Source organism: Apium graveolens, chromosome 11 (assembly GCF_009905375.1).
Source record: "Apium graveolens cultivar Ventura chromosome 11, ASM990537v1, whole genome shotgun sequence".
NCBI lineage: Eukaryota > Viridiplantae > Streptophyta > Magnoliopsida > Apiales > Apiaceae > Apium > Apium graveolens.
The window spans coordinates 182982817-183009711 of NC_133657.1; the positions used below are offsets into that span (position 1 = coordinate 182982817).

At 34.5% G+C, this 26895-nt stretch overlaps 1 protein-coding gene and 1 long non-coding RNA gene across 2 annotated transcripts; both read right to left on the reverse strand.

Annotated features, from left to right (window-relative positions):
• Positions 1-13616: 13616 nt before the first annotated feature.
• Positions 13617-17033, reverse strand: LOC141697943 (uncharacterized). The gene is made up of 6 exons (XR_012564889.1): positions 16740-17033; positions 16281-16382; positions 15841-16196; positions 14982-15131; positions 14167-14267; positions 13617-14026 (listed from the first exon to the last, which is right to left on the reverse strand). It is a non-coding gene; the product is annotated as an uncharacterized LOC141697943 (long non-coding RNA).
• Positions 17034-23371: 6338 nt separating this feature from the next.
• LOC141696233 (uncharacterized) lies at positions 23372-23998 on the reverse strand. The gene is made up of 2 exons (XM_074500403.1): positions 23886-23998; positions 23372-23804 (listed from the first exon to the last, which is right to left on the reverse strand). Exons 1-2 carry the CDS (start codon positions 23996-23998, stop codon positions 23372-23374), a joined length of 546 nt encoding a protein of 181 aa, XP_074356504.1.
• Positions 23999-26895: the final 2897 nt, after the last annotated feature.

Here is a 26895-nt window from a genome sequence, read left to right on the forward strand (position 1 = left end):
CTTGTTACCTAACCTAGTACCCAATTCTAGCATAACATAGTTGCTAAAATTATAGTACCTATCAGAAACCAGCATATAGAGCATATTAACAAGAGCTGAAGTTATTGCATCAAAATTACTAATTTCCCAGAGAAAACCTTGATAAAGGCATCACTGAGAAAACTCCATTCTTTCCTAAGGCCTTTTCTCTTAATACTGCCTAAACTAGTAGAATCAAGGGAATAGCCTATGGAATCTAACATGCTAGATACATCATTATCAGTGTGTGATGTCATGGCATTGTTTTCAGGTAATTTAAAACAGGACTGTATATCATCACAGTTAATACAGTAATCCTTACCTTTGAGAGAGAATGAGATGGTCATATCAGTGGAGTTGAACTCAGCAGTTGTCCAAATCTCCTCAACTACCTCGCAGTAAATCATTGGGGCTTCCAGCATTGTATAGCTCAGTTTGCAGTTCTTGATGAAATCCATCATCTTGTGATAATCTGAGTGGGCTTCATTCTTTTCCAACAAAGCTACGAAATTGTTTTTCTCATAGACAAACCCAGTTTGGGACATTATCTTTACTACTGGTACCATTGTTGTGGGTAGAAGTTGCAGAGAAAAGTTGAGAGTTTTGGGAGAGAAAGAGAGTAAAGGCTTTTGAAAATTGCAAGAAAGTGTAAAGTGAAAATAAGAATTCAAAGAGGCTTTTATACTTTCTCAAATTAAAATATAAAAAGAATGATTAAACAATATTTTTAAGTAAATTACAGCCGTTTGAGAAAAAAAACTGTATGTATTCTAAAAACTGCCTTTAATACAAATACATACAACTGTATATATATATGTATCAACGGTTAAGAAAATAGAATCAATGGCTGTGACTCACTCAAAACGACTGATGTGATAGTTCAACGGATGAGGTAAATGGTCATCCGTTGAAGACTAACAGAATTTTATCCGTTGAAGGATAAAATTACCAGAAATATATTTATCTTTCAACGGATAATGGGCATCCGTTGATAGAACAACTTTGACTTTCAACGGATAGGGAATATCCATTGATAGAATGAGCTTTACTTAAAGCTAACTTTGTTCTTGCAACAAATTCATTTCAGGCTACTAAATAAATTACAATAAGGACATGAATTTAGGAATAATTAAGCATACCTAGCTCACTTACCAATCTTGTGAATGTTGATTCATCAAGTGGCTTGGTAAATATGTCTGTAATTTGTTTTTCACTTGGAATAAAATGAAGTTCCACTGTACCATTCATCATATGTTCCCATATGAAGTGGTACTTGATGTCAATGTGCTTGGTTCTTGAATGCTGCACTGGATTTTCAGTAATGGCAATGGCACTTGTGTTGTCACAGAATATTGGAATTTTGTCAACATTTAGCCCATAGTCAAATAGTTGATTTCTCATCCATAATATCTATGCACAACAACTACCAGCAACAATGTACTCAGCCTCAGCTGTTGATGTAGAAACAAAATTTTGCTTCTTGCTGAACCATGAAACAAGCTTATTTCCTAGAAATTGACAGGTGCCAGTTGTACTTTTCCTGTCTATTTTGCAACCTGCATAATCTGCATTTGAGTAGCCAATTAGATCAAAACCAGACTCTCTAGGGTACCAAAATCCTAGATTTGGAGTCCCTTTGAGATATCTGAAAATTCTTTTAATAGCAACTAAGTGAGATTCTCTAGGATCAGCTTGAAATATAGCACAAAGACATGTAGAAAACATTATATCAGGTCTACTGACAGTTAAATATAGAAGTGAACCAACCATGCCTCTATAGCTTGTAATGTCCACAGACTTTTCAGCCTTGTTTAATTCAAGCTTAGTGGCAGTAGCCATGGGAGTTTTTGCAGATGAACATTCCATTAAGTCAAACTTCTTTAAAAGATCATAAATATATTTAGTTTGACTAATAAAAATTCCACCACTAACTTGTTTAACTTGTAAAGCAAGAAATAAGTTAGCTCTCCCATCATGCTCATTTCATATTTACTTTGCATTAACTTAGCAAACTTTTTACAAATTTTATCATCTGTAGAACCAAATATAATATCATCTACATAAATTTGAACAAGTATTGTAGAGCCATTAACATTTCTAAAGAAAAGAGTTTTGTCAACAGTACCTCTTGTGAAGTAATTATCTAGGAGAAATTTTGACAAAGTCTCATACCAGGCTCTAGGTGCTTGCTTTAATCCATAGAGTGCTTTCAACAGATAATACACATGGTCTGGAAAATTTGGATCTTCAAACCTTGGAGGTTGGCTCACATAGACTTCTTCCTCCAATTCTCCATTCAGAAATGCACTCTTGACATCCATTTGATAGACTTTGAAATTGGCATAGGCTGCATAGGCTAGAAAAATTCTGATGGCTTCAAGTCATGTAGCAGGAGAAAATGTCTCATCAAAATCTATTCCCTCTTGTTGAGAGTAGCCCTTGGCAACCAATCTAGCTTTATTCCTTATGACAATGCCATTTTCATCCATCTTGTTTCTGAATACCCATTTTGTGTCAATAGAACTCTTGTTCTTTGGCTTGGGTACCAGCTTTCATACTTTGTTCCTCTCAAATTGGTTTAGCTCCTCTTGCATTGCTAAAATCCAATCTGGATCCAATAGAGCTTCTTCCACTCTCTTAGGTTCCTCCTGTGATAGAAAACTACTGTATAGACATTCATCTTGAGTAGCCCTTCTAGTTTGCACCTTAGATGTTGCATCACAAATGATTAGTTCAAAGGGATGATTCTTGGTCCATTTCCTTTGAGGTGGTAGATTAGCTCTAGATGAGGTGGCCTCATTGTTGTCATGATGTGAGATAGAGTGTTGATTGGTTAAAACTCCCCCTGAGTTATTGGTCCTTTGCAAGGAACTGGGAGTTCTATTAACTGATTATGTAAATTGATTATCCGTTGATGAACTATGATCAACGGATGCTCCATTATGTACTTCAACGGATGGTGCACTTTGTGTTTCAACGGATGTTGCATTACTTCTGTCAACGGATGCTGAGTTATGACTTTCAACTGATGCAGCATTTTGTGCATTATCCAAAGGCAAATTTTGAATCCTTTTTGAAGTGTCTTCTCCATCATTCTCATCTTCACTATCATCACAATATATCTCAATGTTGTCAAATTTGAGTCCTTCATGATGTCCCTCATCTGTTAGTCCATCAATCTTTTTATCATCAAACACAACATACACAGATTCCATAACAATGTTGGTTCTTAGATTGTAGACCCTATATGATTTTCCAGCAAAATAACCAATAAATATCCCTTCATCAGCCTTTGCATCAAACTTGCCTTTGTGATCAGGTTGGTTCCTTAGAATGTAGCATTTGCAACCAAAGACATGAAGGAAGTTTAAGGTTGGTTTTCTTCTCTTGAACAATTGATAGGGAGTCATGCCTTTTGCCTGATTGATTAGAGAAATATTCTGAGTGTAACATGCACAGTTAACAGCCTCAGCCCAAAAATATGTTGGGAGTTTTGACTCTTCAATCATTGTTCTTGTAGCTTCAATTAGTGATTTGTTCTTCCTTTCCATCACACCATTTTGTTGTGGAGTCCTTGGAGCTGAGAACTCATGCATGATCCCATTTTCTTCACAGAACAACCTCATGGTAGAATTCCTGAACTCAGTTCTATTGTCACTCCTAATATTCATTACTTTGAAATCTGGATGGTTGTTGACTTGCTTGATATGATTGATAATGATTTCACTAGCTTCATCCTTTGATCCAAGAAAATAGATCCATGAAAACTTTGAGAAATCATCTACAATCACTAGGCAATATCTTTTCCTTGAAATTGACAATACATTGACTGGTCCAAAAAGATCCATGTGTAGCAGTTGTAATGGTTCATTAATTGCTGATTCAAGCTTCTTACTGAATGATGCTCTCTTTTGCTTTCCTTTCTAACAAGCATCACACAGTCCATCCCTTGAGAATTCCACTAGAGGCATTCCTCTAACTAAGTCCTTCTTGACTAGATCATTCATTGTCTTGAAATTCAAATGGGACAGCTTCTTGTGCCATAGCCAACTTTCATCTTGACTTGCTTTGCTGAAAAGACAAGTAATTGATTATGCATCTGTAGAGTTGAAGTCAGCCAAGTACACATTCCCTTTTCTAACTCCAGTTAGAACCACTTTGTAGTCCTTCTTACTGGTAACAACACAGGCTTTAGAATTGAAGGAAACAGTATTCCCTCTGTCACATAGTTGACTAATGCTCAATAGATTGTGTTTGAGACCATCATCTAATCCAACTTCATCAATGATGACATTTTCCTTTGAAATCAAGCCATATCCCATAGTAAACCCTTTGCTGTCATCTCCAAAGGTTATGCTAGGGCCAGCTCTCTCCTTAAACTCTGTGAGCAGGGTGAAATCTCCTGTCATGTTCCTTAAACAACCACTGTCCAAGTACCATTGATTCCTTCTTTTTCCCTGCACACAATAAAATCAAATCAAGTTGATTTTGGTACCCAAGTTTCCTTGGGTCCAGCCTTGTTAGTCTTTTTCCTATACTTCACACTTCCTGCACCTTTTGACTTAGGTAACTTTGAGTCAACCTTGGTCTCAGATGTAGTTGGTTGAAGTGTAGGGTTAATCACAGAATCATTTAGCACATTTGGTTGAATTTGATAAGGCATAGATTGTGCAAACATATTATTCCACATATGCATGTTGTATGGCATTTGAGGCATACTAAATGCAGCAAAATAAGGATTATTAACATATGGCATGTTTGCAAAATGTGCATGTGGATTCTATTGAGACATAACATACATAGCATGTAGTGGTGACATAGACATGTTAGGCATGGAAGGAGTTAAAGGTATGGGAGCATTTTTAACAGATTTGCAGTTAGCAGATAGATGATTAACACTGCTACAATGCACATAACTTTTTTTAGGAGCATACTTATCAGGTATGTAGTTGTTGTGTTTGTTAATCCCTACCTTCCCAATTCTATTAGATTTTCTTTTAGTTTCCTTTTTATCCTTAACTAACTTAAGCCTATTTTTCAATTGATCTAAAGTCATGTGTCCTATATTCACCTTACTGGCATCTTTGGATGTGCTAGCTTCTTCTTTGAGAAAGTTCTTGGAAGTTGAACCAAACTTCTTACTGAGATTTTTTAAATTATCCTTTTTAGAGTCATTTGCATGTTTCAACTGATCAGCCTTCAACGGATGCTCCTTTTCTTCCTTCAACGGATGGCTCTCATCATCTGTTGATTCCACATCCGTTGACAGTCCATCAATTAATTTTATTTCCTTTTTGTTTTTCTTCCAGGCATTCTCACAGAGTGATTCAATTCCTTGAACCTTGACAATTTGAGCACTAACATCCCTAGATGTTTTCCAGGCCTTGATTACCTCTTGCTCACGTTTTAGTTGTTTAGAAAGAATTTCTACTTTCTTAACATACTCTTCTAGTTCACTCTCAACAGATAAGCATTTGATTTTAATCTTTTCAAGCTCAATTACCTTACCCTCTAATACAACATTCCTATCACTTAAAAACATATTATTCTCTTTAATTCTCATATTCTCTTTAGCCAATGATTTAAGGGAAACACGTAAATGATATAATTCATTGGACATATCATTTATAGCTTCATTGCATTCATTTTTAGAAAGCTGAGAGAGGTCAGTAGTGATTACCTGGTTGCTTGATGAACTAGTTTCATTTTCATCAGAAGTAGCCATCAGGGCTAAGTTGACATATTCCATATCATCATCTTCATTGGCTCCATCAGCTGCCCAGTCATTTTCCTGAGCCAGAAAAGCCCTTTCCTTTTGTTTGAGCAATTCGAAATATTTCTTTTTGTAATCCACTTGCTCAAATTTCTTCTTTTCAGAAGTTGGCTTTCTGCACTCACTTGCAAAGTGTCCACTTGTGCCACAGTTATAACACTTGAACTTAGACTTGTCCACCATGTTCTTGTTTGGCTTAGTGGCTCTAGTATTTTTCTTGAATTTCATCTTTGCAAACCTTCTGGACAAAAAAGCCAGATGTTCATCAACATCATCAGAGTCATCTTGACTGGAATTGTCTTCAACCTCAGCTGCTTGCTCATTTCCCTTGTTTGATTTTGATTTGCTTGTGCCAATTTTGAGACTCGGCATTGTCTTTTCTTCATTCCTGGCTTCAGTTCTCTCATTTTTAGCTACAAGTGCAACTGATCCACCTTTTCTCTTTCCCTTCTCCAACAACTCATCTTGCTCCATCTCAAGTTCATAGGTCTTCAAAATTCTATATAATCTTTCAAGTGTGAAGTCCTTATAATCTTGAGAATTCCTTAGTGAAACAGTCATAGGCTTCCATTCCTTTGGTAGAGACCTCAGAAATTTTAAGTTGGAATCCTTGACTTGGTACACTCTGCCATACAGCTTCAATCCATTCAACAGTTTCTGAAATCTATTGAAGGTATCATTCAATGATTCTCCTTCTTCAGAATGAAAATATTGATATTGTTGAATGAGAAGCTGCATTTTGTTTTCTCTAACTTGTTCAGTACCTTCACAGATAAGTTGTACAGTATCCCAAATTTCCTTAGCAGTTTGGCTGTTACTGACATTATCAAACATATCTTGGTCTAGGCCATTAAACAGAATGTTCATGGCCTTCTTGTCCTTGTTAACCTCTTCAATATCTTCATCAGTCCATTCTGCTTTTGGCTTGGGAATAAACTGTCCAACGACAACTGTGGCAGTGGCAGCTGTGGCCACTTTGTGAGGGATGTGAGGACCATTCTCAATGCAGTTTATGTATCTTTCATCTTGAGAGAGAAGATGTAGATGCATCTTCACTTTCCAGTGATGATAATTATCTATTTTCAGGATTGGAATCTTCACTCCAATATCCTTCTTACTCATGATGTTAGTAGAATAGATCTTTAAACTCTTTGTATGTCAAGAGCTTGCTCTGATACCAATTGTTATTCCCAAGGAACTAACAATGAGATTTACAGAAGGGGGGTTGAATGTAAATCTCAAAACTTTTTCAAGTTTTGAGCAGTTTCAAAAGCTAAGTGTATGATGAACATATGTGTGTGAATTGCTTTGAGCGGGTGCAGACAGATGTATATTCAAGACACAAATGTAAAGAACACAAAGGCTTTAAAAACTTTTATGGTGGATTTGTTGTTCCACCAGAGATGTGTATTTCAGAAAATCTGTGATACAAAGAATTGTTCACAGCTGCTTCCTAGTACAAACTAGATGATTTTCTCTCTATGTTTTTCTAAACAGCTCTGGAAAATTCACTTCTAATTAGTAGCTGCAACTTGGTTTATATATCACCAACTTTACGAGTGAAGAAAAAGATAAAATACAATCATAAAATAGTTCTTCACATGTTTCTTCTTCATTTCTCTACCCAATGCAATCTAAGATAATCTGTGAATCTTTGAATACTTCCTTGTTTGCACCAGAATGGAAATGCTGCTTTTTCTTGATTCCTCCAAGAGGCTACCACATTCCAATTGTCTCTGTCAACCCATGTACCTCTGTCAGCTTATGAATTGTCACTATCAACTGCTATGGAACTGAGTATCCGTTGAAGCTTTCATCCGTTGATGGCTTTATCCATTGATGCTTTAGTGACATCCGTTGATGCTTTAACAGTTGAAGCTTTATCCGTTGATGCACTCATCCGTTGAGGGATGTTATCCGTTGATGCTTTAGAGACATCCGTTGAAGCTTTGTTTCTCATCCATTGAAGGCCTTTAATCTATCAGTTGATACTACTTCATTTATACAAAATTACAAGACATGAAATATTTACAATTAGCCCTCCTATTTGCATATCCACTAGTAGTCAACATGACTTATAATTTCCCACAACTTTTAAGAATTATAACTTAAATACAGAGACTGAAATGTGCTACAATACTAAACTTATTTCTAAGTAAAGCTACTCCATCAACGGATAGCCATAGTGGTCTTATCCGTTGAGGCTACAAATACTAGATTTCTACTTAAGTGTTTTGTTTAACTTATCATCAAACTAATACATATATTCCTAACACACGTCTTTATAAATTCACCATCATTGAATAATATTTTAAACCTAATTTTTTTAAAGTGAAACATTAATAAATATATCGATTTAGTATATTTTCGTAGTTTTAACGGAATTTGTGACATCTCATGTCAAATTTTGAATATATTTAAATATTGGGTCAAGTTCTAGATGTAATAATATAAAACCAGTAAGTATACATATTATCAATTGACTTGATCGTATAAAAACCTCAAAAATATTAATTTTTATTAATATAAGATATTATAAAATTTATCCTTATTAATAAGATATTCTCGTCGAACTCGTAATTTAAATTTTCTATACCTAGATAGTGATAATATTTTTTCGGCTGGGTCATGTAGTCAAATTTCGAGTATTTTTTCGAAATGAGTAAAATTCTGATTTTGAAGTTAGTAATTTTGATACATAATATCAATTGACTTGATTCTATAAATACCTCAAAGATATTAATTTTTACCAACATAAGATATCACAAAACTTTACTTTGTTGGAAAGATTTTCTAGTCGAACTCGTAATTCAAATTAAACATAGGCAGTGACTTGATATTTACGGGCAGGTCATTTAGTCAAATTTCAAGTATTTTTTGAAAAATGGGTCAAGTTCTAATTTTGAATTCGAAATAAATCGAAATACACTAATTATAACTATCTAAATATGTAGTACACATAAATATTATTTATATAAGTGTATCTCTTTTCAACATATATAAAAATTAATTATATGTACAATTTATTTTTATTTAAAAAATATATATTAAAAATGTATGAGACGTACGTTTCAAATTAAAAATTATTTAATAAATAAGAGAATGATCCGTTTATAAAATATACTTAACTTTATATCTCAAATTCAATTGTTCAAAACTAACTCTACAAATATTTTAGTAATCATGTTTTAAGTTAAATAAATTGTCGTTATTTACGACACTCACATATTATCTGTATGATAAAAAACTTAAGTAACAGTGTGGTGTAGTGGTAAAGTGATGTGCTTGTGAATGTAAAGATTCGGGTTCAAATCCTCCTAACAACTTTTTATATATAAATTTAAAATACAGGGGTAAATTAGTCATTTCAATGAGACTTTTTAATCTCATCAATATTATCACCATGTTCTCTTATTATATATAGAGAAGAGAGAGATTAACTAACAGACCAGACTAGCAGACTAGCAGGAGTGCTAATATTTACTTAGTTTTTTAATCCGGTTTATGTAGCCATAATTATATTAAATAACATATTTTATATTTCATTATTATTTTGATTTTCTTATTTGGTTAAAATAGTACAAATTCTATTAATTCTGAAATGATGTATTTGATTGATTTTATTATTTTGATTTTTTTGGTTGAAAAAGGACGGCACCTCGTATAAATTTTATTAATTGAAAAAGATTATAAATGATATGAGAGGACTCCTCTCTAAAAAACGGAATAAACCGCATAAAACATTAAAAAATTATAAATTAATTAAACAAAAAATATTAATAAAAAATATATTAACTATTTGTTCTAGAGTTGTTGTTCGCTAGTTGAGTTTCCTGATTCGGATGAAGTATCCATTATCATTCATGGTTCATCATTATCATCGGAGTCTTCTTTACTTCCTTGTTGTCTTTTTTCAACTTGATCCTAATCATTTTTGCAAACTAAAACTTTTACCACGTCTGGCGCAAGACTCGATCTCATCTCGTCCAACACTCTTCTACCTGCACTAAAAGCAGACTCAAACGCAATTATAGAAACTGGGATAACTAAAGTATCCTTTAAAATTTTCGCAAAAACCGGAAATTGTAACTGATGATTCTTCCACCATGTTGGTATATCAAAATCATCATTTAACTCATAACTAACTATATGAAAAAAATTCGTTAATCATACTAGTGGTAGAAGAAGGTACGGGAGATGAAGTGAAAATTCTACATTTTGTTTTATGGTTTTTATAGATGAAATAGTACTACTAAACCTACTAGAAGTACTACTACTCATCGGTGGTCTAGTACTTTCAGTTTTTGGAGCATACATATCTATAAGACGAAACAACAAATTTAAACAATTATTTACGTATAAAATATGATCATATGAAATTCCTAACACTGCATAATAATGTTCTAACATATTTTCTAAACCTTCCTTCCTAACACCGGGATTAAGAAGACATGCAATACCATAAATATAAGGAAATTCGGTAAAGTAATCGATCCATTTAATTTTCATATCCTAAATAACATCACCAAAATTGTTATGTTCTTCATATTCCTTTAAAGTAGTAACAATACTAACACATTCAATGATACAATGATGTACATTTGGTTTATAAACATAAGAAAAAACTTTAGTAGCATGTGCAAAATAGTAAAGTATATCACATAAAGTAGATGTCAATTCTCAATCATGCTCGGTAATAATTTCTCATTCATATTGGTGAATTAGATCGTCATTATATAAGGTGGTAATAATGGGTTTATATTTAATTTTTGAGTTTCGTCCATAACACCAAATACGATAATTCATTTTTGTAACAAGTAGTCAACACCAATCCAATGAACCGTAACACATATATAAGGCTCACCTTGACTCGAACTCCAACAATCACTTGTTAACGAAACCATACCATCAAATTCTCGAAAAAATTCAATTAATTATAATTTAGCGCAATGATATTGTGTTATTGTGTGTCGTCTTAGTGTGTTCCTAGGAATTTTTCTAAATGTCTGGTTTATCGTAGTTCTCATCATGTACTCCAAATTATCACTCTCACCGTGAGAAAATGGTAATTTGTCTAGTGTAACAAAAGTAGCAAAACTTTATATCATTTTATCTTTACTATAGGAAAAATGATACTTCCACCTCCCGTTGATGTCATAAAACCACCGAGTTGTGTTTGCTGTGGACCTCTTCGTGCTTCTCTATTTTCGTGACTCGCCTTCGTAACAGAGTGAATATTCTCCAAGTGTCGACTTAGTGTTCCCGTGCCGGTCCCTCGAGTGTAATTAAATGGTGGTTGTGGTCGACCATTTTGTACACAAATCAAACAATGAACTTTAAATCTATTCGGATTATCCGACAAGGCTTCTTTTGAAAAATATGTCCACATGTGTGATGATTGTCTCGAACTCGTAGCACCTGCACAAATTTACAAAACGAAAAAAATTACTTAACAGAAATTTACAAAACGAATTTAATAAACAAATTTACAAAATGAATTTACTAAACGAATGTACAAAACTAATTTGACAGAAATAGAATCTTTATAATTACTAAAATTTACAAAATAAATTACTAAAATTTTCAAAATTACTAAACTTACTAAAATTTACAAAACGAATTACTAAAATTTTTAAAATTACTAAAATTACAAAACATTTAAAAATTAGAATAATTTTTTCGGTATTAAAAGTGGATTCGGGTCGAGGTGGTAGCATTGAAGCCGAGGTTGAATCTTGAGAAGAAAAACTCCCTCTTCTTTGTTTCATTTTTTGTGATAAATTATAAGAATATAAAGGGGAAAATAAAAGCAGCGGGGGGATAAGATTAAGCAGAGAAAATAAATATGGGAAAAAATAGAGAGTTGAGCACTTGAGATTGAGACTTGAGAGAGACAGAGAATTAGAGGGAGATAAGATAGAGAGTTGAGAGCTTGAGAAAGAGAGAGATAGGGAATTAAGTTGGTGTATGTATGTATTTATAGGAGGAGGGAGATAAACGTTAGAGCCTTAGGTGACCGTTGCGGGATGATGAGGAGGATCGTTGGCAACCTTGTATCAGATTACCGTTGGAGAACAGAGAAGAACAAAGCTGAAGAGCTGTTAGCGCGTGCACGTAACCGCGGGCTGGACGGGCTAGGCGTGCTGTGCGGCTCGTTGATTCGTGTGGGTTCGTGCGGGCCGGTCCCGATTTTTTAATTCTCTATTCGTAACCGGCTCACAGCTTTTAATGAATTGTGCGGTTTTGAACCGGCCCGGTTCGGGCCGAATAAGTCTTGGCTTCCGTATGAGCCGGTCCTGAGCGGGTGGTTCAAACCCTCATAATTGGCCAGCTCTAGATTTTACCTCATTTAAGTGCGACGCTGCCAACGACCACATATCATCATAGCGTAATACTTAGTCCCCGGAATCCTAAAAAAACTAGTCCCCAGAAAAAGCAGGCCCAATAAGAAACCATGATTCACAAAGAACCAAATTCACCGAGACTTCTTGGCTAGATAAACTGCTAGTAATGGGCTGCTCACCTTGGACCCAATTTAATTAACAAAATTTAAAACCTTATGGGCCAGCATACCCATGGTCCATCCGTCCAAGTAACAACAACGAATAACAATCTATTATATATATAATACAACAATAGAAAGGTTCAATGAGCAAATTTAATCATAAATATCCTATTTAATATATATTTCAACATTAATACTCATTAATTATTACGTAACAAATTTAAACATTAATAATTGCATTTAAATTTAATAAATATCCTTCAAACATTAATATTTATATATAATTTATTTAATACGTATTCCCTCAATTAACACATCATTAATTTGCAAACTTATAATTAAGTTATCATTATATATTTGGTCATAAATACATATATTTAGTATAAATTATTTAAACTACATAAATATTTATTTCATCTCATCATTCATTTATTAAAATCTATTAATTGTGGCATAATTAATGTAAAGATTTATCTAAAATTCATTATTATGTAGTGATTAAAAATATATTTATTAATACATACATACTTACATACATTCATACATAATACATACAAAACATACATATACCAAACATACATACATACATACATACATACACACATATATACATGCAATACTTTAGGCAGTGATTATTTTTTGGTATAAAATAAAATTGTATTTATCTTTAACCTAATTGTAAATTCTAAAGACGAGTTCATACATTATAAATTATCAAATTAATAATAGAAACGGTAAATAAAAATAAATATTAATATTTATAATTTTATATTTCACTGAGAAATAAAAAAACTACTTAATTTGAATATTTAGATTTTTATTTGAATAGTCGGTCTATACAATAATAATAATAATAATAATATCTAAAATAATTATATGTGAGAAACTTGGATACAAATCATGTTATTTTAAAGGTGATGGCCCCATATAACCATTACGCCATAGATGTCTTTAACCAACACGAAAAATGTGTTGCTATAGACCCCTAAAAATGTTGCTATAGGCAAAAATAGGTCTATTACAATATTTTTTCGGTGTTGGGTCTAAGGCCGTCAATATAGATATCTAACCTTACACCAATATCAATCTATAGCAACACAACAAAATATGTTGCTATAGATATCAATTGCAATAGGATTTTCAGAGTATAACAACACAGACTTGGTGTTGCAATAGGTATATTAAGTGACAAAAAAAGGCCCCACATGTGGGCCCCACATCAGTAGTTTTTAAAATATTCATATTTAATAGTTTTTATTTATTTTTCTTTAAATTTTCACAAATATAATATTAATTAGACAAATATTTATAGCCAAAATATAAAACTCAATTTAAATTAATTAATATAAAACTCATGAATCATTACAAAAAGTTGAACAAAATTCTATAAATATTACATTCTAATGTCATTAAGACTAACAAGTTCTATTAAATTACACGTTCCAACAAACAACTTATCAGCCTCCTGATTTATAACCAACCTCCAGGATTCATTTCCTGGTAGATTCATCTGCGCAGTTACAAGAGCCTGTTGAAGAACTCCAATTGCAACACCAATCTGACCATTAGCATTTAAACTTTCTACACAGTACACATCAGTTCTCAATTCACGTCATCCCTTTCAAACCAGGTGGACTACTTGAGCATCTGGCTGATATGTGCTTTCCAGTGGGACTAAAGTATTCCAGCTTGTAATTAAGGTCACGTAGGAGGTAGAGATGTAGAGGTAACTGAAAATAAACTCAAGAATTCTATTATATTCTGCATGTGTGATGTGTCATTGAGTCGGCATATACCGTGTGAATACAAGATAGGTATATTATAAAAATAAATGAGATATTAAACCATGCAGATAGACCAAAAATGATACCTCAGCGGAAGGGTCTGCACAACAAGAATCCAGATTCTGCATTTGATGCCAAAGCTGCTTTCAAGAGTACAAAAGCTGATAACCTCAAATCAATTAACTAACTGATAAGAAAAACACAACAATTAATGAAGGCCCCTTTCTACAGAATAAAAAACAAAACATTGTTTTCTATATTTTTAAAATTAATTGTAATTAAAAAAATAGTACATCTTTAGTAACACAAAGAAATTTAAGTGGCAACTGGATAAAAACATTGACATTTGACGGTAAAAGAATGAAGCACACTCTTTTAATCAGCAACTGATTTACATGTTCTTATTCTGTTATATTTTCATTTGCCCTGAAACGCTAAATAATCTCATTGTATCCTTGCATGACAGTTACACATACCCTTATAACCAGTACTGTATGAGCATCACTCAGTTAAAAATAAAAATGAAGAAGGCAGCTCCAGTACTGGTAGCAGCCAACATACACAAGTAGAGAAATCAAAGCAAGTGCAGGGAACCTTTGTATGACTTTAAAATAAGCTGAAAGGAGAAACAGTGAAATGGTCTGCAACAATAAAAGGAAGAAGAAAAGAACATACCATTCCATCATTGTCTGTTATGATATGATATACAAGTGTATACAGATGACAATTCATACGACGGTTAAGCAAATTAGTCACATACTATTCCGCTAACACCTCCAATTAGCAGTGGTTTTCTGCCTAGTTTATCAACTTGAACAACGGCTAATCCTTACAAAGCACGCTAATTCCAGATTATAGGTATCTAATCTTGTTACAGGGTTACAATTTACTAGTGCAGTACCTCTGTCCGTAGTCGCGCTCCCCTAGAGATTAAAACTGCCAACTATCAGCCTCATTCAATATGTGATCCCAAAAGTAGGGGTGTTTTGCCACTTTAAACTCGAGCTCTTATGGAGTTGGGTTATTTTGCAGAGACCTGGAAAGTAATTCCCTGGAAAGTAATATGAAATGACTTTAATATTTAAATCATGTTAACCATTACACTAATCCAAGGGGTCTCTGAAAGATGACTGTGTGCGTAGCTGATACGCTTAAGTTGTTATATATGACACACTTATGTAAAATTACATTATCTTTCATCTTTGTCCTTCTAAAATGCTAAAAATTAGTAACAATATGTAGCAGTCATTGTTGTTAGCTGAAACAACCTTGTCAACTATAATCTACACAACCACCTAGTACCATCAAGGTCTCGTAAACTAATTTTTCCTAAGGTATCTGAAGAACCGTTGCTAAAAAGAAATCCTAGTTCCGTGTTTTCGGCTATTGCTAAAAAGAGCCGTTGGTGGAAACTAGCAATCTTTGTAACCATGTCCTGAAAGTCCGTGTTGAGATAAGTCAAATATACAAGTAATAAAAACCATAGATTAGCCTATCTTATGTGCAGACATAAATGTGTAATGAGGAACAACCAACACAGAAGCAGGAAAAGTGTACGGTTGATTCTTTAATAGGGGCACACCAGCCAATGTAGAAACTGAAAATATTTTGGTCGACATCAGGAGGGTCCAATAATTCTGGTATTTAAATTACATCATCATAATGCAGAGGCATCAGGCATGCATGTAGTATTAACTCGTAAGCATCTGCTAGCAAAGAAATAATAACATAGAATTCAAATTTCAAGAAGATATACTAACATTTGTGTTATCCAGATCATCCTCACTTTGACATCCTATGTGGCTGCAAATAACAAAGTGAACAGATTAAGGCAAAAAAAAGATGTGATGGAAAGTAATTTCACATTAATTTGAGTACTAAATCCCCATGTATGCACTCGATAAGGATCTTTTTGGCTAAGATTATACCATAATATTGGACATTTGAGAAGCAACATTGAATGCGATAGTGTGAAAAACAACATTCCTACATTGTCCATGATGAGAACAACGCAGAGTTCATGGAGTACAGAACAACGCAACTCTAAATGTAATATTCTCCATATTGAGAGATGACTCTAGTAACCAAACCATATCATCCAAAGCTCCATCAGTCTCTGTAGCTAACATGTGAATATAGTGAATAATCGCAATAAAAATATAAGAAAACCATAATAAATAAGTATGAAAGTTCAACTTGCCCGTTAACTTTTTGTGCTTTCACGAAAACTACGGTTACAGTATTAGTGTTTGCTACTGAGTCTGATGCCTCAACCAAGTTATCAACACCCTTGCTCACTCTCCTGGTTAGGAAATCAGATTACTATGTAAGCCCAACAACAGAGAAGAAATTTAAAATAACCTCACAACAAAGAGTAATATTATGGAGTCATCTACCAAATCGATTGATTTCACCATTTTGTCCACTAAATATTATGAACTAAAATAGATAAAACATACCTAAAGTGATAATATCAAATTTCATCAAAGAAAATTAAATTTTTTTATTGGAGATAAAGAATAAATAAAAGTAATCGAAAGAAAAAAGACCTTCATATGACTCATTCCTTTTCCCAATTTTCTCTAACCTCTTATCAATGAAGCATGGAAGCACAATTAGACACATAGAGTTTAAATATAAGACGTATTAGAGGTTATACCTCAAACTCGAACCCAAATGCAACTTAAAATTGGAAGAGATGCTTGAACTAACTTTTTTCTCGAACCCTAATTGAACCTCAATTGAAACCAAATCTTATTGTCGAACCCTAATTGAACCTGAAACAATTAATCCAATCTGAATGTTTTGCTCAAATATATTGAACCTTAATTACAATAATAGCTTGAATGTGTTTTGACACAGAGAGAGACGAGAAAGGCAAAGAGATAAGTGAGATAAGTGAGAGGAGGGAAGTATTTCCCCAATTTTGTTTTGGCTCTGTCCAAAATTTCATTTGCCGCCCAGCCCAGTCCATTCCATACACTTTTAATTTGTTTTATTTATAAATATCAGAGATATTTTTAATTTTTTTTGCAATGTAATAATTATAATTACAATAAATTTATAAATTTATCAGTTTGTAAAAATTCATACTTAGTACGACGTGTGAGTTTCAAAGATATGAAATGATTTTATTTATAATAAAACCTGTTTTAATAATTTTATTAAATTTTTATAAACTTATTTTAAAATATATTCATTTAGTTTAAAATTAAAAAAATATTTAAAAAGTATGAATAATTCATGTATTTGGCGAATGTTTACTTTCTAAAAAACTCCATTAATTACTTTATTCATATCAATTACTTTTAAAAATAAATTTAACTTTCAGTTAAATTTATTTTGGGCTTTCACTTTCCAAAAAACTCTACAAACTATTTTATTCAAATATACTACTTTTAAAGATAAATTTAATTTTAAATTCAAATTAAAAAAAATATTCAACCACTTATGGCAACACGGTCTACATGTTGTAATAGAGAAGACATCTATGTCAACACCTAAGATTTATTGACCTATTGCAACATATTATTATGCCTATCGCAACACCAAAATCTGGGTGTTGTGATAGGGCCATAATTTCATACTTATTGCAACATTTTCTAAGGCAACACCTGGAAAAAACGTGCAAATAGGTCATCTATGGTGTAGTGAACTAAAATAGAAAAATGGGCGGTACAAATTGCTGAATGCGAGATGTAGATGACCAAAACGCCGAGCAAAAATGGCAAATCAAGTGTCGTATCAACTAAATACGTCTCACCAAATAGCATATCTCCGTCTTACGCAAATTTAGATATCGAATCGACTCTCATATGAGAATATCAACAATACAGTAAACTGAATCCCTTATAATTTTGATACATTAGAGGTAGCAACGTACACGTAAAATGCTGAAATGCAGAATTAGGGGGGGTAGGTGTGTATATAAGATATGGAAGCGAAGTTTATTTCCATTCCCTTAAATTTGTGTATATTTACCATTTGAGTCCTCAAATTATCCAACGAAGCTATGAGTAATAGAGATTGTTAAAAAGAATAACATTAATTGAAGACAATAGAGAACTCTTAGCTAATTGATATCTAAATTGACTAATTTCATTCAATGACTTGTAATAATACAACATAGGGGTTCAATGAGAAATTTAATAATAAACACCCTAATTAATATCCATTTCAACATTAATACTGATTCATTCATAGTACTACATAAAAAAATTAATCATTAATACTTTCATTAATATATAAAAAGTATCCTTTAAGCATTAATATTTAATATAAAATTTATTTTACATTTATTCCCTCAATTAACAGATCATTAATTTGCATATTTATGACTAAGCCATTATTATATATTTGATCATAAATACATATATTTAGTTTAAATTATTTAAATTACATAAATATTTATTTCATCTCATTAATCATTTATTAAAACCTATTTATCGTTGCATAACTAATATAAACATTTATCTAAAACTCATTATTATATAGTGATTAAAAATACATGCATGAATAAATTTATTAATACATACACACTTATACATACATACTTACATACATCCATACATATATACATATCTAAATTAGATTGACTAATTTCATTCAATGACTTGTAAAAAAGTGTCATCAAGTATAAGCGTAAATATGGGCAAGAAAGAGAAGAGAGGATGAATACCTGGATAAAGGTCATTACATGTTAGATATAATTTGATGATATCATAAAACAACTATTAGAGTTGCCATCAGAGTTTGCCACAGGAAATATCAGAGTTTATCTTAACAACATTTGACAAAAGATGATGTCATCAGTATTTATCATAAGAGTTTATAAAAGTATATGTTAGAAGCTGTATCTCAGGAAGTGATTGATTTTGTGATAACTACTATAATTTATCACAAATTATATCATCCATCCACCAGGATACAACATTCATATATAGTCAAAATTGCAGTTAAAATAACATGTTCATGCAATCTAGAGCATGCTCGTGTATTGGACAGGTTATAAAACTATTTGTTATGGGTAAAAACTAGGTTATAATTATTACGATATTTATTGCTAGGATTCGAGAGCTCAAGGCCTTTAATGGCTGCACTTGTGTTTCGTAGCTTAAATCTGCCTTTACAGGATGCCTACGTATCTTTGTGAATTTAGAGAATCAAGCCAAAACATAGTTCTTCGTGGAGAGGTGAGACCCTTTATATAGATATTGAATGTCCTTAAATGGACCAGGGTTAGGAGACTTGATGAATAAGTTTTTGTTTTAAAGTAGATTTTAGAGTCCTAATAAGTAGAAAGCAGATTCCTTGTTGGTTTGGGTGCCGTGGAGCCTACTCAATGAAAAATTATATCCTCTATGGGATATACTTAATGAGCTATTATTTTACCCTATTTATTAATTACGAAATTAAATAATAATCAATATTTTGGGCCTCATTAACTGGGCTGCGTTACTGGACCATATCGGATTTAATTAATTCAACATTAATTATGCTTCTAGGCTAATTTCTGGCCCATATCATTTGCCCCCCAATTTTTGGGAAACTTGGAAAAGATTTCGCAGAAGTTAAAGTTTATACCTTTTCCGGTTATCATTTTTATCGTAAAGTGTGGAGCGATCTACACATTTACAACGATTCTCTCTTTGGGATTCATCTCTATGGGCTTCCCAAATTTTCCAGGAATTTTTTTGTACCTTATGGTATTTTTCATTATTTTCCCTTAATTTTTCAGGAATATTCCAATACTCACAGCTATTTTCCTTAATTTTCAGGATTTTTTTGTCCAAATATTTTTTTTAAAAAATAATTTTTAATTTTCCTGAATTTTTGGGATTTTCCCTCTATTTTCCCTATTTTTGAGAATTTTCAGCTAATTTTCCATTTTTAGCCCATTTTCTGATTAATTAAATAATCAAAAAATGGGATGTATGGTGTCATACATCCTAGGCGTGGGTCACCCCCGCCTAGGAGATAATTTGTGAACCACGCCTAGGAATCGGGCCTCCTAGGCGTGATTTTGGCTTCCCACAGCTACAATGCATCCTAGGCGTGGATTACCACCGCCTAGAAGACAATCTTGTGATCAACACGTAGAAATCATGCTTCCTAGGCGTTGTTTGACTCCCTATTTTTTCAAGCCCTCATGTTTCCTGGGTGTGGGTTACCCCCTCCTATGAGACATCTTTTGAACAGTGCCTACAAATTATGCTTCATAGGCGTGGTTTGACTTTCTTGACTTTTAAAGCCCTCCTACTTCCTAGGCGCGGGTTACCCCTGCCTAGGAGATTTTTTAAACTACGCCTAGGAATTATGCTTCTTAGGCGTGGTTTAACTTTCTTGACTTTTAAAGCCCTCTTATTTACCCCCGCCTAGGAGACATGGTTTGAACCACGCCTAGGGATTGTGTCTCCTAGACGTAGTTTGACCTCTCAAAGCTTCAATAGATCCTAGGCGTGGGTTACCCCCACCTAGGAGACATGTTTTGAACCACGCCTAGGAATTGTGCCTCCTAGACGTGGTTTGACATCTCTAGTTTCTCTTTTCCTTTTTATAATGAAATATGATTTTTCACAAATCCTGGATAAAAATTTCCTCCCTTGCTTTTTCGGTATGGAACATTCTAAAGTTCTCTCGAATTTGGTGGAATATTCAAAATTTTGAATTTTGTGGGCTTCCCGCCTTTAGTTACCGGTAGGCCCAAAATTTTGGCCCAATTACCTACTATAGCCGGTTGAGTGACCGGTTGGTGAGGTTATATAAGGAGTGGAATGTTAGTTTATTTCTCACACTTTACTTTAAGAAAACTTACTCTGTGAAGTTTTTCTCTCAACTCCCTTCCACCACAAGGCGATTTCCGGTACACCGCATCACCGCAATCCTCACTATTTTATGGCTTTCTTTGAGATTTCTTTTTGAATCTTCTTCTTCTTTCAATATTCAAAGTTTCCTGGGTTTCAAGCATTCTATGCAAGAATATCAACGGCGGATTCCGATTCCTCCTTTTCTCGGCCTTTTCAGGCCGCCCCTCGCATTTCTAGAGCTAACCGGGGTAAAAAATCCCTTATTCATGCTTTCGTAATTTCTCTCAGGGATCTTTTAACTGAGTTTGGTCAATCCTTCCCTAACATGCTCCATTTAGATGCATATAATTATCCTTCTAGATATAATTCTGATAAAGTAGGTACTGTAGCTCGTTATTTGGGATTTCTGCCCCTTACAGGGCTGAGGCCCTGACCCAAATGACAGGGCTTGTTACCCAAAACCTGGGGCCATACGTATCTATAAAGAAACCTTTTATGCAGGCTTTCGTCTTCCCCCACACCCTTTTATTTTTCGTATTTTGGCTGAAGCCCGTATCTGTCCAACCCAACTTACACCCAACTATTGTCCTTTTATTCACTGCTACATGGCCCAGTCGCGCAAACATGGTTTTGAGCCCAATGTTTATGTTTTTAGATAGTTATTCAAGTTTTTAAATGCCCCTGACTACCAAGGTTGGGTCAAGATTGTCTATAGGTCCCTTTCTTGTTCTTGTTTTGTTTCTGGTACTAACCCTGACTGGAAAAGTGAGTGGTTTTATGTTTACTTAGACGCCGAGGAGGGTTGGGACCATTTTTTTCAGGCCCAATTTTTCCAAAAGCGTAGATGGTTCTCTAAGGGATTTAAAATTGGGGATAGATGAAGATGCGACCATCAAGGCCATAATAGCTGATAACTTGCATCATTGTGTTCTCATCCTTTCAGAGGGTAATTCGCAAAATTTAGGTCTAAGCGACTTGGGTCCCGAGGGTATTTATTTCCTCTTATAAGTTTGTTGTTTATTTTCCATCCATTATTACTTTACTAATATTCTTTAATCCTTGCAGCTAAGGCAGCCTTGAACACTATTTTTAATAGACGAGAGTCCGTGCCAACCGTGGCTCTGCTATTAAAGCTCATCGTGAGAAACGAGTGACGATTGGTGACGACCCGTCGGTCACCATTACGGAGACCATTCCCACATTCATATCCGAGAGGCCTCACAGTCTTGATGAGGATACTTCCCCTTTCACTATAACATGGGGATTACAGATAAGGGATACAGTCGTGGGGAGCTTGGAGGCTGCAACTATATGGTCCGAGAGTGTGGTTACACCTCGTGACCGGGATGAGATCGTAGAAGCTTCTGATGATCTACAGATTGAGCGCCTTGGTTCCCAGGCGGTAGCTTCGGTAAGCCTCCATTTCCATTATTTTAGTATTCTTCTTACTTGTCTTTTCTTTACATATACAACATATTGTGCTAAAACATGTTTTTGCAGATGAATACCTACCTCCAGGATGCCCTTCATAACCTGAAGGAGGTGAGAGCTAACCTGACTATCACCGAGAGGGATAGGTATCTCAAGGCCTCAGAGGCCAATTTTTACTCGCTTTGGGAGGTCAAGAAAGAGCTAGCGGACGAGAAGGAGAAAGTCTGTAGGATGGAGTTGGCTTTTCATAGGGGTCGTGTTGAGGTGATCGTGGATTACAAGGCATCACAGGACTTCCAGAAGGTTCTGAATGATGAGTACGAAGCGAACTTCCTTGACAATTTTGATACTTGCTGGGAGCAGATTGTGGAAGATATTGGAAGAAGGTTCCTGGAGTGACTCTCGAGGTGTACCCAGTGCCTCTTGTCCCTGGGCAAGGTTCTCCTAATGAGGATCTCCCACCTTCTCCTATTACTGCTACTTCAACAGAGGCCGCAGCTTCTCCTCTCCAGGATGCTATTCCCATGGAGGATGATCTCGTTCCCCCTTCTACTACTGCTACTGATGGGGAAACGATGATAATTTTTTAAGGATCTAGATTAGTTTCCTGCTTTTGTAAGCCCATCGTGGCTCTTATGTAATTGATTTGAACCTATGACTTATTTAATTATGCATTTATTTCCTTCTTATTTCCTTTGTAACTAGATTCACATATTCTATGTTTATCATGCTTTACAAAATTATAAGGAAAATTTTCAAGGAAACAAAATAACAAACAAATAGTCTGGCACTTAATAAAATGGGTTCGACCCTTATATGGATAAAGTAAAATATAGAAATCCTAATAAACTGGAATACAAGTACTAAGCGAGCAAAGCTTCATGGTGCTTTTGAATCTTCATTTTTTGAGCATGCCAAGTCCTTGGTACTTCTTCTCCTTCCATAGTCTCCAATTTGTAAGACCCTCATCCTTGAACACTTTTAACTTTGTACCACCCTTCCCAGTTAGAAGCCAGCTTTCCAATCTGTCCAACTCCTGATGCTTCAACTTTTCTTAAGGCCAGATCTCCTTGCTTAAAGAACTTTCTTTTACTCTCAAGTTGTAATAAAAAAAGGCTTTCTTCTGATACTCCACAATCTTGGGATGCGCTTCATCTATTAAATCCAGGGCTATTCTTTGATCCTCCTCATTTTCCTCAACATTGAATGCTTGGATTCTTGGGGACGAATGCGATATCTCTACCGGTACGACTGCTTCTACCCCATATGCTAACATAAATGGTGTTGCTCCCGTCGTAACTTTACAAGTGGTTCTATAAGCCCAAAGTGTTGGCGGTAACTCATCTACCCAGCTACTCTTGGACTTTTCAATCCTCTTCTTCAATCCATCCAGAATAATTCGATTTGCAACTTTTGCTTGCCCATTGGCTTGAGGATGAGCTACGAAAGTGAATCGTAGCTCAATTTCATTCTCCTCATCGTACTTCCTGAACTCCTCATTATTGAATTGTGTTTCATTGTCAGTCACCAAGATGAGAGGAATTCCATATCTTCACATGACGTTTTACCACAGGAGTTGTGCAACTTGATTGGTTGTAATCTTGGCTAAAGGTTTGGCTTTGATCCACTTAGTGAAGTAGTCAATTGCCACAATCAAGAACTTCCTTTGAGCTGTGCCCATCGAAAAGGCCCAAGAATATCCATTCCCCACATAGCAAATGGGATTGGGGAGTTTATGGAAGTAAGCATTTCTCGTGGCTACCTTACTACAGGGGCATGTTTCTGACAACGATCACATCTTTTCACACATTCTTTGCATCGGCCATCATTTCTGGCTAGTAGAAGCCTAAACGAGCATTTTTTTGGGCTAAGGCCCTGCCCCCAAAGTGTTTCCCACATCTACCTGTTAGTCCCTAACAATGCAGCAAGAATTACAGAAGGGGGGGGGGGTTGAATGTAATTCTAGTAAACTTTTTCTTGAACTATAAAATGTTCTAACTCAATATATATATAAGTGTTTTGATTTACAAGGTGCGGAATCACAAGTTAAATAAATCAAAAATACTAAGTAATAAAAACACAAGTCTTTAAAACTTTCTGGTGGATTTGAAAGTATCCACCAGATATATATATATATATATATCGATTTAAGAACTCTGTGAAGAACAAATTGTCTCACAGCTGCTTTACAAGTGAACAAACAAACTACAGAAAAATTCTTAACAGTTACAGTTTTTTCTATTTCTCTTCTAAAAGTGTTTGATTAGTTGTTTGTTTCACTAGCTACACTTGGTTTATATATCACCAAGTTTACATGGTAATAAGACAGGATAGTAAAACAAAAACTATCAAGTCAAACTCCTCGATGCTTCACTACTCTATTCCAGCATCTTTGAAAATCTTCTTAGCTTGCATGGAAATGGTAATGCTTCTTTGTTCTTCATTTTATGTTAAACAGACTGCCACATTCCTTTTGCAAACACCCAACGCATGTGACTGTGTTGTCACTGTCAACAGATGTTTGAATTGATCATCCGTCGGGTACATGCTTGTCATCCGTCGGGTTGCCTTGTTGATCATTCGTCGGTAGCAATGTTGATCATCCGTCGGGTAGCTATTTGACACTTGACTTCATTTGACTTATGCAGAATTACAAGACATCTTATATTTACAATTAAGCAACCTATTTTGTATATCTAATTAAAGTCAACATGACTTATATGCTACTACATAATCTATACAAAGATGTTTGCATAAATGTGCTACATGACTTTTTGTTACATAAGCTACTCACTCGATGGATGTCAAATCATCATCCGTCGGGTATTTATTAAGTCATCCGTCGGGACTATATTTGATTATCCGCCGAGTGCTACATTTTTCACTAAGTTAAATCTACTAAGGTGTTTTGTTAATGTAATCATCAAGTTCACAACATATTCCCAATAATCTCCCCCAATTTATGCCTACTAGAATTGTAGTCATAAATTAAGAGAAACTTGATGATAACGAAACACTCTAAAAATACAGATTTGAAAAGTAGTAAATAAAACTAAAAAGTGCTGCAAAATTTACTGAAAAATTTACAAGGCAAAGTGTACAAAGATTTACTCACAATCATTTTCAAGGTGCTCCTCTAGTCTGAGCAGATTGATCTATTTTCTTGATTGTCTGGATTTCTTCCCAAGCCTCCTGTTGTTTTCTTCAATCTGATTTTGGAGCTGTCTGTGGAATTCAAGTTCATCAGATTCTGAAAGATCTAGCATTCCTTGCATTTCCAGAAGAGTCTCATTGCTAGAGATGCTCAATTGGTCCTCTAATCTGAAGAATCTTCTAACTCCCTTATCATCCATGAATTCCATCAGCCAGTAGGGCCTTAGATCTACTCTACTCCCTGTGTAAGGAACAGTTAAGGTCTTTGGGAGTGCATCTTTGGCTCTACTACTCCTCGGTTCTTCAATCTTCTTTAGAACTAATCTTCTAGCTGTCACATTGAATCCAAAGTTCTTTTTGAAGGATGAATAAACTTTTATCAGTATAGATTGGCTCTCTTGAAGAATCCTGTGAAGTGGCCATGGTATCTCTTTTCCTCCCTTGTACTTGAATACTAACCTTTCAGGTAGATTCCTGTAAGCATCAATTCCTCTAACTTCTTCCAGTTCATCTAGATAGAGGTTTAGATCATAAAATTCCTTGATGTCACAACTATATATGATATCTCCCTTGTTGACCTTGGTTTTAGCTTTGGTTAGGGACTTGGATCTGAGAGTTGAGGGCTTCACTTTCTTGACTACTCTGGTCTTTGTCTTCTTTGGCTTCATGAAATTAGGTAGATTGAGTTTAGGAATTGGTAGACTATCCCAGTCTATTGGCTCATCCTTTGGAATGATAGGTTCATCATGGAAATTCTTGGATGGATCTATCTTGAATTCTTCATATGCCACAGAGGGCATGGATGTTTGAGTTGTTGTAGAAGTAGACTCTTTGAGAAAGTATCCTTCCATCTCCTCATCACTGAAATCCAATTTTCTCTTGATTCTTTGCTTGTACCTTGGCTTCTTTGTCTGTGGAGGTTCATCTTGCACTACTTGATCTTGAGATTCAGCAATTACAGATGGTTATGCAAAAATTTGTTGTGTGGGTTTCACAGCTTGCAACTTGGCCAAGATAGCATCTTACTCCTTCTTTTGTTTGAGCTTTTTAGCATCTAGAGTAGCTTGCTTCTTTTCTTGCCTTTTCTTCCCTTTTTGCTTCACCAAATTGAGGGTGTCCAACCACCACACAAATTTCCTTACCATTTCTGAAAACCTTGGCAATTCTCCTTTTTAGAACTGAATCTGTAGGATCCTTGTAGAATGCTATAGACCTGGCCAACAGCTTCTTTTCATCAGGCTTTGGTGTCTCACACACTGTGTCCAAAGGATTCTTTAGTGAAGATTTTGGGTAGTTCACCTTTAGCTTTATGATTAGATCTGCCTTTGGAGATTTGATGCAGGATGTCTGGCCTCTTTCCAGATAGTTCATGCTCATATCATTCACAGAAATTTGCCTGACTTGAGAGTGATGAATGGCTAATTT